We start from the raw sequence: 13,808 nt of genomic DNA, 5'->3' as shown, positions 1-13,808 counted from the left end.
ATAAAATTGTGACATCTATGGAAAGTCTCCATAAAACATGGAAACCCAATCTGTGTGTTTAAGTATGCATGATGAAAAACAACAAAAAATCTAATGGTTTCCATCACAAATACCAGTATGAATTTCATTTTCCAGTTCCTTTTTCTAGTAGGATTAATGCTTTTCCATAACATCACCAAGACACATTACCAGTAAAGACCATTATATTTCCATTGAAACCAATAGAGACGTTCCTATAAAAACATTAAATTCAATACAATTTGTTTTCTATCTTTTTTTCTATTGTTTAAATAAGTAAGAGGTTTATGTCACATACACATTGAAATAAATACCACTTGATAAATTAATGAATTTAAAACTATACTGATGAATATACTTAAATCCAAGCAAAAATACTATAGGCCTACAAATTGTAATATACATAATTTATTAATATAAAGAATATAAGTATATAAATAAATGATTAACATAAATACGTTATTGACAATGACCTCAAAATATTTTTGAAAAATAAACCTGGAAAATCACTGCAGTTAAAGGTAACGTTAGCCTGTCAAGCCCTAATCTCCACTGTACCAAATAGCTTTACTATGGTATTACCACAGTACATGATAAGCAGTGTTTAGGGTGTGTGCGTGCGCGTGCGTATGTCAGCTGACGGCTGCAGAGGGAGGGAGCGAGCGGGCGACATCTTGGATTCATGAGTGAACGGTGACCGCCGATTCATACGCCGTGCAGACGCAGAAACCCAGACCCAGAAAATCTGTTTTCCGGTCAGAACGGACCCTCTTGACAACCGTGAGTCGGCCAGGTTCGGTCCAGAGGGACAGACAGAAACGGACACACCGAGGTGAGTAAAGTCCACCGGCCGGGTCAGTCGTGACAGAAGCCAGCCGGGCTAGAGAGTTAGCTTAAGCAGCTAATCAGCCGGATGCGGAGTGTTTTACACTAGATTCAGCAAGAGACCTATTTTAACGGAATAAAATAGACATTTTGGAGCGGTCAATGAAAGAAAAGGTCATTTAGGACGCGTGAAATCGTGACATTGTCCGTTTAAAGGGAAGGAGACGGCGGCGTCTCGCTAGCTAGCGCCGACATACCTTCACACTGAACACTCTTCTATTTCACCCTTAACTTATATGTCAATTATTAAGTCAAGCGTTTTTTCATTAAAATACTCTTAATAAAATGTCCGAGTCTGACAATGCTGTTGTCTTGTGAATTCGCCAGTTTGTTTATTAAAGGATGGATGCTGCAGAGAAATGACATCACACCCAAACATATTCATGATTTTATAAACAGATTCATATTCATAAATACTTTACATTAGTTCATAACATGTTGAGTTGTCACGTGTGATGTTGTGTAAAGAGAAAACGGATGCAGGTTGATGTTTATTTGACTCATAAATGAATGTGACATGGAGTCAGATTAAATTCAGCACTGGATGTGATTCAGTCATTTGTGTTGTTCAAGGAGGTCCTCCAGAGAGATCACGTGGTTTTGTTCACACTTTTAAATCATTAATGTGTGCTTAAATATGACTTATTCTAGCAGAAAGACTGCATTCAAAAATTTGTGTGCCAATAACATAATGAACAAAAAGAAATTTAAAGTTCAGTAGAGTCAAAAGTCAATCAAATACTGTGGCAGTACAATGGCTAGAATCAGACTTATCGGCTTTAAAAACCGTGTGTTCTACAAAGTGTGAGTTTGTGTAGTATACACGCGTTCCGAGCATACAACATCCATCCTGTTTTCATTGTCATGTGATCCATATGTTCTAGTTTGACCTATGACGTTCACATCTGTGAAAATATTCTTTTTTAAACTTCTTTATTCTTATCACTTCCACTTAAAAAGACTCGCCAACCTTTATTTTATATTATTTTATATATAGGCTGTGTGTGTATATGTGTATATTATATTTTTGCCTAACATTTCCTTTTGCATTTATGGAAATCATGCGGGTTTAAAGTGACATGAAGCTGAATACATGAAGAGGATGCTGCTGTTTTAGCAGAACAGATATTTCTGTTTCATTTACCCAAAATGCATAGCTGCAGCTTTTCTTTGTGATTTGTGTGTCATTTTTATTGCGTTTTTAAGTTCATTTTGTTGAGATCTTGTTTTATTGGTTAAAGTGACAGTTCACCTTAAATGAAAATTCTGCCATCAATTACTCACCTTCGTGTTGTTCCAAATCTCTTTGTTCTGATGAACAAAGAGAAAGATGTTTGGAAGAATGCTAGTAACCCTACAATTCTTGTACACCATTGACTACAATATTAGGAAAAATGACAATGTTTGTCAAAAGTGTCCCAGAATTGTTTGCTTGCATTCTTCAAAATATCTTCTTTTCTGTTTTCTAAAGAAATTTATAAAGCAAGTAGTTTCTTTGATTTTACATAAATTTGATTTGTTACTACCTGATTAATTATACTTTTGATTTTAGTTTTATTTGGTTATATTACTATTTTAAATTATTATTTTTTTAGGGGGGAGCTTTATTTTGCCCTTCCCTTTTTGATTGGTTTGGTGTCAGTTTTGACAGTCATTATAGTCCTACATCTTTTTTGTTCCTGATGTCATGTGGTGAAGAGTTGTTGTTGAGAGGGGGAGCAGCTTAATGCTTCTAATTAAAGATTACAAGTGCAAATGAATTAAAATAAAGCATGGTGTGCACAGATAAATTAATAATAATCACTGCAACGCTGTGTTAAACACTAAGATTGTTCCTGTTTGAATGCATCGTGACTTTAATTTTAGCTAAAGTTTTAGCAATTTGGTATGTGATTTTTGTCATTTTATAATTTATTGGTTTATTTTTAATGTTGCTAAATAAGATTTATTCATTTTTTATTATATTTTAGTTTTTGTTTACTATTATAATTTTACTGCTTTATACTTACTATAAATTATTTTTAAAGGCAAAATTTTCCCAATAATTTTTAGGTCAATATTTTAATTGTTTTCAATGAACAGTAAAATAAATCAACCTGGCTAACTACACATCAAGCATTTCTGATTATGTCCTCAAATGCCAATATCCAAGCAGTCTTTGCGTGAATCACACAAGCATAAGAGTTATACTGTAATACAGCCATAAAAACCATTCGGTTGGGACCAGAAACAATTATTATTCTTTTTCTTAAATAAATGTCTGATGTCCCTTTCAACAATCAACTTTTATAGAAAAGCAACAATCGTTTATATTATTTTTAGTTAAAATATTATGTACATGTTCTTCGCAGGTATTGTGATGTTTTCACAAAATGATTTTTATATTTTCTATCTGTGAGAAGTAGATATCTGTGTTTTTGTGTCTAACAGCTTGTTCTCGTTCTTCTTCTGCAGTTTTCCAGCATGACTTGTGAACATTGAGTTAAAGCAGCACCATGATTGGAGGACTTTTCATCTATAATCACAAGGGCGAGGTGTTGATCTCCCGTGTGTACCGTGATGACATCGGGTAAGTGGGTCTGATGTGTGGCGAGCAGGTCAAACCTCTGATCAGTTTCATATTGTGTATCATCACTTGAGTATATGGGATGATATGATTCATTAGTTAAACTTTTTTAAATCTTTTTGGCAATGTGGACAGCTTGTAACAAAACCTTAAAAAACGAAGTAGACAGACTTTGACTTGAAGTTTTTCCCAGGTTTGTGACCCATCTTTAGAACGATCTAACACATCACTGGGATAAAACCATCAGTCAAATCAAATTTAGATCAAGTGTTTTATGTGTACGTGACTCCGATTGCTTGGAAGTGAAACCAGATCTGGAAAATCCAGGCATTCCTTGAAAGCACAGAGACTGTTCAAAGAGGGGTTGCTATGGATACTGTGGGTCTGAACATCACTGTGTGTGTTTGTGCACGCGTGTTTGGCTGCATGAGCAGGAGAAATCATTCGATTAAGTTGTAGTTCGTGTGTGCCTGGAGGAGAGACTGAGCTCGTGGGAGGAGAGAGAGACTTGATGAGAAACATGGCTCAAGATAGACAGCAGAAATAAAGACTGTTGTCTGTTTAAATCAAACCCGGAGAGCTGCCTTGACAGCAAGATTATGCTGCCTCAATATCTCATTGTGACCAGATCTATTTATTCATTGCATGTATCTGTCGAAGAATGCAGTGCAACGCATTTGGTGAAAGAAATTCTGCACAATTCGGTTTTGTGATGATACAATCTGATTGATATTGGTTTTCTTAGTCTGCACATGTTTATTTTGGATGTCAGGTTCACATAATATAAAAGGGAAATTAATACAGAGTTTACATACCGTGTTGTTTTTGATGGCCATTTTGAAGTCCATTTTAAGGTTAGTCGGTTCACTTGGCTGACAGTTCGGGCACAAACTTGGGAAACAGCCACAGTTATCCATATTATCTAATTGAAGGAAATCTTAAAAACTCTTGCCAAACAAATTTAAAATGATCATTAAATAGAGAAATCTGATTTTGATGCTTGACGAATGCAAAAGGAAATAACAATTGCAGTGATGCTAAAATCAAATAGCAAAAGCAGTCCAGATAAAGACTGAGGCTGATTGCTCTCTTCATTCCGTCCATCTTTTCACAGGAGGAACGCCGTGGATGCGTTTCGGGTTAATGTGATCCACGCCCGGCAGCAGGTCCGCTCGCCTGTCAACAACATCGCCCGCACCAGCTTCTTCCACGTCAAACGTTCCAACATCTGGCTGGCTGCCGTCACCAAGCAGAATGTCAACGCGGCCATGGTGTTTGAGTTCCTTTACAAGATGTGTGACGTCATGACAGCCTACTTCGGCAAGATCAGCGAGGAGAACATCAAGAACAACTTTGTGTTGATCTATGAGCTTCTAGACGGTACGATGAAACATTACTTTGTTCAGATGGAAAATAAGTTCGGCTTTATTACAACTGTAAGATGTTTTTTCCCATCTGAGACCTTGATTCTTGTACTGCAGTGCATAGGTGGTGTTTCTGTGCTCTTGCCCTGACTCTGATGTGCTGTTGTTTTTTTAGGTTTTGATTTTTATGACCTCTCGATGAGAAAATCAAAACCTAAAGAAAATACAGCGCAGACATACTTGCATCTGCTTTCTGAGATGGCTGCCGCTGGATTTTTTTTCAACTCATCAGTTTGTCTCATATATTATTAATGTGTTATATATTTGACATATATTACATATTGATGATGGACTCAAAGCTGACAGACATGAACTACACGCCCCAAACCTCCAGTGTCTTGTTGATACTGAAGCAGATGCTCATTGTTTGTCTCCATCTCCTCACTGCAGAGATCTTGGATTTTGGATACCCCCAGAACTCTGAGACCGGAGCCTTGAAAACCTTCATTACTCAACAGGGTATTAAGAGCCAGGTATATCAATCTTTTCTCTCTCATCATTATCTTTATATGTGATTTACGAAAACACGATTCTTTGTTATGCATGTGAAACCTATTTCAAATAAACCATTTATACCTCTACGTTCATGTCACCCCTCCTCACGGCTCTGATGACTCGTAACTCACTGGCTCCAGCATCATGTAAGTCTCACTTTTATGTCTTCAAATTTGTATTTGCATGAAGCTTTCCATTAGGACAACATGTTAAATGCAATAGAAATCTGATTTGGGCTTATTTATGCTGTAGTTTTCTAAATGTTATTTAAACGTTGTTCTCAGACGAAAGAGGAGCAGTCTCAGATAACCAGTCAGGTCACCGGACAGATCGGTTGGAGACGCGAGGGCATCAAATATCGTCGCAACGAACTCTTCTTGGACGTACTGGAAAGTGTCAACCTGCTGATGTCACCACAAGGTGTGTGATGCTGCACTCTACTCGACACCTAGAGTATTGATGGATAGCATTTACTGATTTCTCACGTCATGATGTTATAAATGTTATACAGGATTTGGTTATTTGTGTGCGTGCAGGTCAGGTATTGAGTGCTCATGTCTCTGGCCGTGTGGTGATGAAGAGCTACTTGAGTGGAATGCCAGAGTGCAAATTCGGCATGAATGACAAGATCGTCATCGACAAGCAGGGCAAAGGAGCCACAACCGATGACTCAGTCAAGAGGTGAGTTCGCTAACACTCACAAGAAAGTTTTTTATGAAAATACTGAATAGGAGCAGTGTTTACCATGGTTATTATAGTTTATTAAAAGTATTAAACATTCCCGTTAAATGAATTCAAATAAAATATCACCCTAAATATTAAATGAAAAAAAATCTACATTTTAAACTAATCAAGAATTAGAAATGCTGCCTTAGCATTAAACTGAAATAAGATAGAAGTTAAAACTGAACTAAAATAATATATATAAAATTAAAAGGAAATAAAATAGCCAAAAATATTCAATATTCATTTTTAATAAAATATAATAATACTGTAAACAAAAGTATAGTAAGGATCCAATTCTCATTCAGCTGCTGAACAGAAAATGAATGTATTGATCTTTGTTGGTGCTTGAATGTACAACCTTTAGATCTTTAATGTTCACTTCACACTCTATAATTTTTATAGAGTTTTTATATTATAGAGTTCAACTCTATAATAACATTTTGTTTCAATAACATAAAAAAATACATTTTAATTAATTAAATAAATGAAAACATTGTTTCGGCCATGGTCTGATACATTTTTGTGCAATATTTAGAATTTATCATTCTTCAAATGTAGTAAAATTGAATTCAACAATTTTTTTATTTAAACTTTGTTTTTAAGTCAAGGCTATTATAGGTTACTAAAAATAAAACATTTATTGAAATCAGATAAGATATTGGTCTAAAAATTATTTGGAAAAACGTAAAGGAAGAATTGAAATAGACTGAAATTAAAGTTTAAGGCATTAAAATTATAATAATAAAATAAAATAAAAATATACTCATCTTACAAAGCAACGTAAAATTAAAAAAACAAATAATACAATGACTAAAGTATATAGATAAATAGGTTAACAAAAAATAAAAGCGAATTAAATTTATTAATACAACTAAAAACGAAACTAAAATAACTCTGTTTTAAATGTTACAATTGAAATGAATTCAGCATTGGTATTTGTTGTAAAGTCTCCTTAACCCCTCTGCTGTTCCATCATGAAACACTAGGGGTTCACAAACCTCACTCAGAACCTACATGTGAATTTATTTTCTCTTTTTCTTTGTGTTAAAATACTTTGTCCTGTAACATCTCATACAGTCTCGCTCTTTCCCTTTGGCCTTTTTGTCCCAGTGGGTATTTGTATATTTACTGAGGACTGTTTGATTCTGACATGCCATTGGTTAAGTCCTTTGGTTTATTTTTCCATGTTTTTCTGTTGATTTTGTGTGCCTCTCTCCTCTCTCTCTGCTGGACTTCAGTGAGTTGGGGGGAAGGTAGCGTAATTCTCACTCTTGCTCTGTCACCTTCACTCTGTTCTGTCCCAAACCATTTGTCTTAGTGTCATGGCATCAAACGTCTCTGTAAAGTTGAATTTTGGATGGTATGACACTGTCATACCTTCAGATTTGTTCAAGTGTTTGTTTAAATGAAGGAGCAGAGCTTCTTCTTCATCTGTCTTGTCATATCAACAGTCTGCTTTTCTTCTTTAGAAGTTTTTATCTGAATAAACTCTCAGTAGTGTCTGTGTCAAACTTGCCTGACTTTGACCACAGCATAACACGCTTCATAATCTAGCCAACCACAACCTCCTGATCCAAAATAACGCTGTTGGTTTTGTTGTGGTCACAGTGCACTTTCTATCCAATTTATCTCAAATCTCACTCTCCCATCATACTGTCCAGCCCTCTTGTGTGTGTGTGTTTGCATGATTTCTCTGCGGCTTCATTCAAGTGTCCGCTCTTCTGTGTCCACTGCAGCAGCGGCAAACAGTCCATTGCGATCGATGACTGCACGTTCCACCAGTGCGTCCGGCTCAGCAAGTTTGACTCTGAGCGCAGCATCAGCTTCATTCCTCCCGATGGAGATTACGAGCTCATGAGGTCAGTTGATAAAGGGTATGTAAGTGGGTGTTTGACCGTTTTACACAGAGGATTGACTGTAGTGTCTGTGATTCAGATACCGCACCACCAAAGACATCATCCTGCCCTTCCGCGTCATCCCATTGGTCCGGGAGGTGGGCCGCACCAAGCTGGAGGTTAAGGTGGTGATCAAGTCTAACTTCAAACCATCGCTGCTGGCACAGAAGATAGAGGTGATGTTGTATGATTTTAGGAAGTGTTTTACGATTGTTGCTTGTGGGACTACACATGATCACTGTTGGATCTTAATTGTCTTTAATGTCAGATTGCACAGCAGTAGAAATGTTTAAAAAAAGACTTAAACATGTCAGTCATTGAGCAAGTCATATAAGCACTTTAGCAAGTCCTCCACAACATTCTCAGAACATCAGTAATTCAGAACATGTGAAAGCGAGTTAATATTTCACTGTGATTAAATGATGTGGGTCTTTGTGTAGGTGCGCATCCCAACTCCACTCAACACCAGCGGGGTTCAGGTCATCTGCATGAAGGGAAAAGCTAAATACAAGGCCAGCGAGAACGCCATCGTTTGGAAGTACGGCTTTTTACTTTCAGCAACTTTGTGTTTACTGTCTCCTGCCATCACTTGGTCATTTGTTTTGGTCCATTTTGGCCCAGAGCAGACTGTGAGACATTTGTTTGGTTGTCTCAGATGAAGTATTTAGGATAATCACTACTCGACAGGGTAAACAAGGTCCGGGACGTTCTCACATTATCCTCAAAACACTGCTTGTGATAAACTGCAAATCACTGTTTTATGCGTTCATCTATGTAGTTTTCACATACTCTGGAAAAATCTGTGAATTTCGGGATGTTCAAAAACGTGTAAGGTCTTAAAGGAGAAATATGGATATTTTGGCGACATCTAGTGATGAGGTTGCGAATTGCAACTAATGGCTCACTCCAGCCCTACCCATCAAAGCACTACTGCAGTTGACACAGAACTAAGATTTCGTCACATTTTCGCTTCTTTTTCAAAGGAGATAACATATTTATGAAAAGTGCTCTATAGAGCAATTTTTAATTTTGGTCCGTACTTTCAGAATGTTAAATTGAACTGTGAAGTAAATAAGTAACTAATACTACAATTGATAAATCTTGAATTGGTTTCTGGTGGTTTTGAAGCAACCACATTTGAAAAGTATTATTTTTTAAATCCTTGTTTTGTGATAAAGAATTCAGGATGTGGTAACCCTGTCTTTTCATTTTAATGATTTTTCTTTGTAGGATCAAGCGAATGGCTGGTATGAAGGAATCTCAGATCAGCGCTGAGATAGAGCTGCTACCCACTAATGACAAAAAGAAGTGGGCTCGCCCTCCCATCTCCATGAACTTTGAGGTCAGCCTGAACCCTACAGGCCTCAAGCCTCCACTTACACATGCATATATTGTTTTTGAAACTTCAAGGCAATTCTGAAAATATACAACCAGTTTTCCAAAAATGGATTATTAAATGGAATGGAATGAATAGTAGTATTTTGATATTTGTCTTTAGATGTTTATGAAAACTGATGCGAGGTCCAGTAGTCTGAGACTGCATTAAATTCTCAGTCTCCACTGAAATGTGAAGAAATATTTATGGAATTTGAAACATTCTACAGTATTTTTTGTCATTTATGTTTGTGACATTGGCATAGGAATGGAAATTAATGGAAAATTTTCACTTAAGAATATTGTCTGAATTTGAGAACGAGTTCTGGGCTCAGACTTTGGCATCTCATCGTATGCAGGCTCATGAAAATGTAAACAAATTTGTCTCTCCAGGTTCCCTTCGCTCCATCAGGGCTGAAAGTGCGCTACCTGAAGGTCTTCGAGCCGAAGCTGAACTACAGCGATCACGATGTGGTCAAATGGGTGCGTTACATCGGCCGCAGCGGCATCTACGAGACCCGCTGCTAGCAGAGGCCCCTCCACAGAGAGACGCAGCAGAATAGATGGCGGGATTACCAGAGAACGAGCAGAATGAAGTTATTCCTTGTCTAGCTCTCCCCTCCTCTTCCTCAACTATGTATACGGTGGTCCATTCACACAAAACATCAACAAAGGGAAACTAAGCAAAGAACATCACACAAAACAGAGTAGTCCCACATAGTTAAACACACAAGTTTATCTGCAATGAAATGAGAGTATTCACATCAAGTGAATTTAAGTTAAATGTAAACATCCACCTTATTTTTTCATCCTTCCACTTCGAACATTCCAGTCCCTCATTGAATCTATAGCTATGTGGGGCTTTGGCCTCGTTCCATCCCATGATTAGCTCTGAACCCGTGTTCTGAATCAGTGATGTCTTTATCTGCTTTTGTGAACCCAAAAAAACAGATTTTTTTTCAAAGTGGTTCCTCCCAATAGCATTCATTAGGTATCGTCCACGTTGTTCTCAGTGAATTTGTGTAAACATTAAGCCCCACAATGTTCTTGAGTGTAAACATTGTCCATTAAAGAAAAATGTTTGTGTAAACCAATACTAAAACTCTGTACTTTTTGTTTAGATTTTTTATTCATCTCTATGTAAAAGAGTTTCTCAATGTGACCAAAATGCTCAGAGGTGTGAGGCTGCTTGTATTAATTCTACAAAGCGTACTAATGCTTAAGTACTGTCTGTATACATATAGACAATTATATACACTGTAAGATGGAGTTTAAAAACAACAACAGAGCTGACATTGAGGTGTTTCGGCTTTTATTTGGTGTTATATAGTGCAGTCTGTGTGTGAGACCGAGCCTCCAACATCTCTCAGGGACTTGGCATTTGTGTGTTTCAAAAAAGAAAAAGTGAAATGGCTTTGTAATAACATGGTGGTGAGTGAATGATAACCACGCTTTCATTTGTGGGTGAACTTTCCCTCCCAAAAGGCATTTCACTGAATTCCTCAGAACAGGAACTGGAATTTTGAGCAGTCTTTCTGCGTACTTATTCTCGTGTCCTCCGAGGACGCCAGTGGAATTATCTTAACGCAAAGCATTTTAGATTGAACACCACATGGAAGCACAGTTAAGTGTAGTTTGACTTTAAACTGAATTCTGCCCTTGCGTGCGAGCACTTGAATGGACGTTGTTTCAGGCAACACTACAAACATAACTCTTCGGATTAAGTGTGCGTTGTGTCGAGCACTCGTATCATAACACTTTACTGTCTGACCTCAGTGTGGTTCAGTTCTGAGAGATGATGGGGCTCCTTTAGCAACCGTGTCATCTTCGTTTGCTAACTTTGTGACTGTTGTGTTAATCCTAATAAAATGTATAACCAACTACTTTTGGATTGATTCTTTTTTGCTTTACAATACTGTTTTGTTTCAAAGCAAATTGAAGATTTAAAAAGTGCCCCACGCACATGCATTGGAGTTACTTGATAATAGTGGTCTCAATATACAGAAAACCTTCAAACTTTGAACAATTTGACAATTATTCTATTTATGTTTAAGTGTTAGATTGGTGAAATATAGAGAACCTTTGTGTGATATATGGCTCATTTACTGTATGTTTTATGAGTTCATGTGATGAATTCAGACATTATTATGTTATTTTTTGTAATGTAATTGCAAGATTGACGTGACTAGCAAGAAAGCTGAGATTCTAAATCTAATAAAAGGTACCTTATATGCCCACAACTTATAGATTTGATGATGCAAAATTGGATCCACCCGTGGGGCAGTGAGAGGGGCAGAGATTAATTTAGCCACCTTCACTATTAAAAAAAAAAAAATCTATATCTTGAGATATGGTAAAAAAAGGTCAATTACAGAACTACTGCAAAATTACAAGAAAAAACATAAAACTTTTAATGTATTTTCTGTTACTTTTACTACAATGTGAGTCGCACATTTCAGTAAATGATTTATTTAAGGAATTTGTAATTATAGGGTGACATATTGTATGTAGCCCTGCAAATAAAGGAATTTAAAATATTAAAATCTGACAAAAAAACTTTGTTCATATGAATACACTTATCACTCGAGTACTATGGATCACTTATCATTTTCTGGCAGCAGACATTCTCTTGCACTATTTTTTACAGAACGCGTTTTCGTAAATACTTTACGTTGTGCTGCAAAGAAGTGAAAAAATGACGACATCTTAGTTCTGTATCAGAACTAGTGCTTCGAATTAGGGGCCGTAGTGCTTCGAAAGGCAGGGAGGGAGTGAGCCGTTGGTTGCAACCTCACCCCTAGATGCCACTAAATTGCATGCACTAGACCTTTAAATGTAGAATTTGTATGTCAGTACATAAGAAATGTTGCTCTACTCATTTTACAATGCGCTGTATTTTTGGGGGTGGTCTGATTGTTTCCAGTATCACTTCAGGCCTGCAGACATTTGCATCAACTTGAAACTGAAACATTATATCGGGTTAAGAAAAGTTTTGAGTCGTTTTCACGGCAGCGAGGACAAGCGATGGATGTTTTTGTAGAAAGTCACTCATTAGCGTGAGTATTTAGGCTGACGTCATGAACAATCATTAAGTAGGTACAGGAGCCAGAGGACCCGCTGATGGATCGATGGCCAATTAAACTCTCATCTCTCAGGGGCCCTGAAAGAGAATCTCCTGTCCTGCAAGTCTTTTTCTCCTCCGTCCTTCCGCTTCCCGCTCCTTTTCTTTTTTCGCTCTTTCCCAGAGTGAGTGACAGGGAAGGGTCAAGCGGCCCCCGGTTCTGCAGTCACCTGGAGCGCAGCCAAAGCCTGGGCCTCCTGCCAAATTCAAAACCACTCGCAAAAGATATGAGGCTGCCTTTCAGGTGCCCTTCACCAAATCCATGTTTCTCCTTGCTTCAGGAATTCCGTAATATATGCTAATGCAATGATGTCATTGTGATTGTGGTGATATTGATTGGAAAGTAACCTTCTCCGTGTGTCTACAGGATTGAATAAAGTATTCTGTACTGTTTTGGGGCTGGCTAAACATTCTTGTGCTCGCTTATTTGTGTAAGTACTTGTAATTTCATTAGCAATTTTTGGCCCAGTCGTTTTTAGAGTCAAAATCAACTTTGGTCTGAGAGACAAAAAGCTGTTTTGTGCCTTTTGCATGTGAAGCCAGACGTTGACAGAATTCTCTGTACGTTGTTGACTCTGCAGGTCCAAGAAAAAATCCATCATAAGCTTTTGACTTATGATTGCATGACTGACTTTTCTTTATACTGATGTGTGAGTTAAAGTAAAACACTGTGAAAAACCCCAGGCTGTTCCTGACCTCCCCAAAGGTCAACCAAACTAATGAGGTTAGGGCTAGAGACTGAGGGCCGTTTGGCCATGAATACCACGTGTTATGCCAAAATCTGCAATTGCCAAATTTATACCTCATTCTACACAATAGATTTTATTGAGTGCATTATGCATGCTTAATTTCTGTGTCCTTTTAAAATGCTTCTGTCAGTTCCTGTGGATGAAGCTGACTTGGGACTCAAGCATGATAACATGGAAACAACAAAAATCAGGACTCAGGTGTCACACTCAAGGATATTTTGCATCTCAGACGCCTTATGAGAACCACCGGTGGTTTGAAAACATTTTTTTGGGGTATACATTTCAAATAAAGTAACAACACATAAGCACTTATATTTCAAGTGCATGACGTCATCAGTGATACACGTTTGTCTGCAGAATTTTACTTAAATTAAATCCTGAAAAGCACAAACATATTAAACGACATTATAATATTTACTAAAAACCATTTTTAAATGAGTACATTTATATACTGTTCAAACGTATTTCTATTCGCTCACAAACCACGCCCTCGAAAATGACGCAGTGTAGTTGTAACGTCACTCAGGTGACGTGACCTTAATTGACCTTTTTGTG

The 13,808-nt window shown here is 37.3% G+C and overlaps 1 protein-coding gene across 1 annotated transcript; it reads left to right on the top strand.

Annotated features, from left to right (window-relative positions):
• Positions 1–665: 665 nt before the first annotated feature.
• Positions 666–11,263, top strand: ap2m1b (adaptor related protein complex 2 subunit mu 1b). Its single transcript, XM_056766638.1, has 12 exons — positions 666–850; positions 3,358–3,472; positions 4,584–4,849; positions 5,284–5,366; positions 5,529–5,534; positions 5,673–5,808; positions 5,925–6,069; positions 7,851–7,973; positions 8,050–8,185; positions 8,450–8,547; positions 9,240–9,351; positions 9,777–11,263. Exons 2-12 carry the CDS (start codon positions 3,399–3,401, stop codon positions 9,909–9,911), a joined length of 1,314 nt encoding a protein of 437 aa, XP_056622616.1. The 5' UTR covers positions 666–850; positions 3,358–3,398; the 3' UTR covers positions 9,912–11,263.
• Positions 11,264–13,808: the final 2,545 nt, after the last annotated feature.

The sequence above is a fragment of the Triplophysa dalaica genome, chromosome 14 (genome assembly GCF_015846415.1).
Source record: "Triplophysa dalaica isolate WHDGS20190420 chromosome 14, ASM1584641v1, whole genome shotgun sequence".
In the NCBI taxonomy this organism is placed as follows: domain Eukaryota; kingdom Metazoa; phylum Chordata; class Actinopteri; order Cypriniformes; family Nemacheilidae; genus Triplophysa; species Triplophysa dalaica.
This window is presented reverse-complemented; position numbering and strand designations above follow the sequence as displayed.

What these genes read in the sequence shown, in the direction of transcription:
- ap2m1b (XM_056766638.1), top strand. Translation starts at nt 3,399, where the DNA reads ATGATTGGAGGACTTTTCATCTATAATCACAAGGGCGAGGTGTTGATC. An exon ending in ACCGATGACTCAGTCAAGAG is followed by an intron (nt 6,070 to 7,850) that starts GTGAGTTCGCTA and finishes TGTCCACTGCAG; the next exon opens with CAGCGGCAAACAGTCCATTG. An exon ending in GGAGATTACGAGCTCATGAG is followed by an intron (nt 7,974 to 8,049) that starts GTCAGTTGATAA and finishes TCTGTGATTCAG; the next exon opens with ATACCGCACCACCAAAGACA.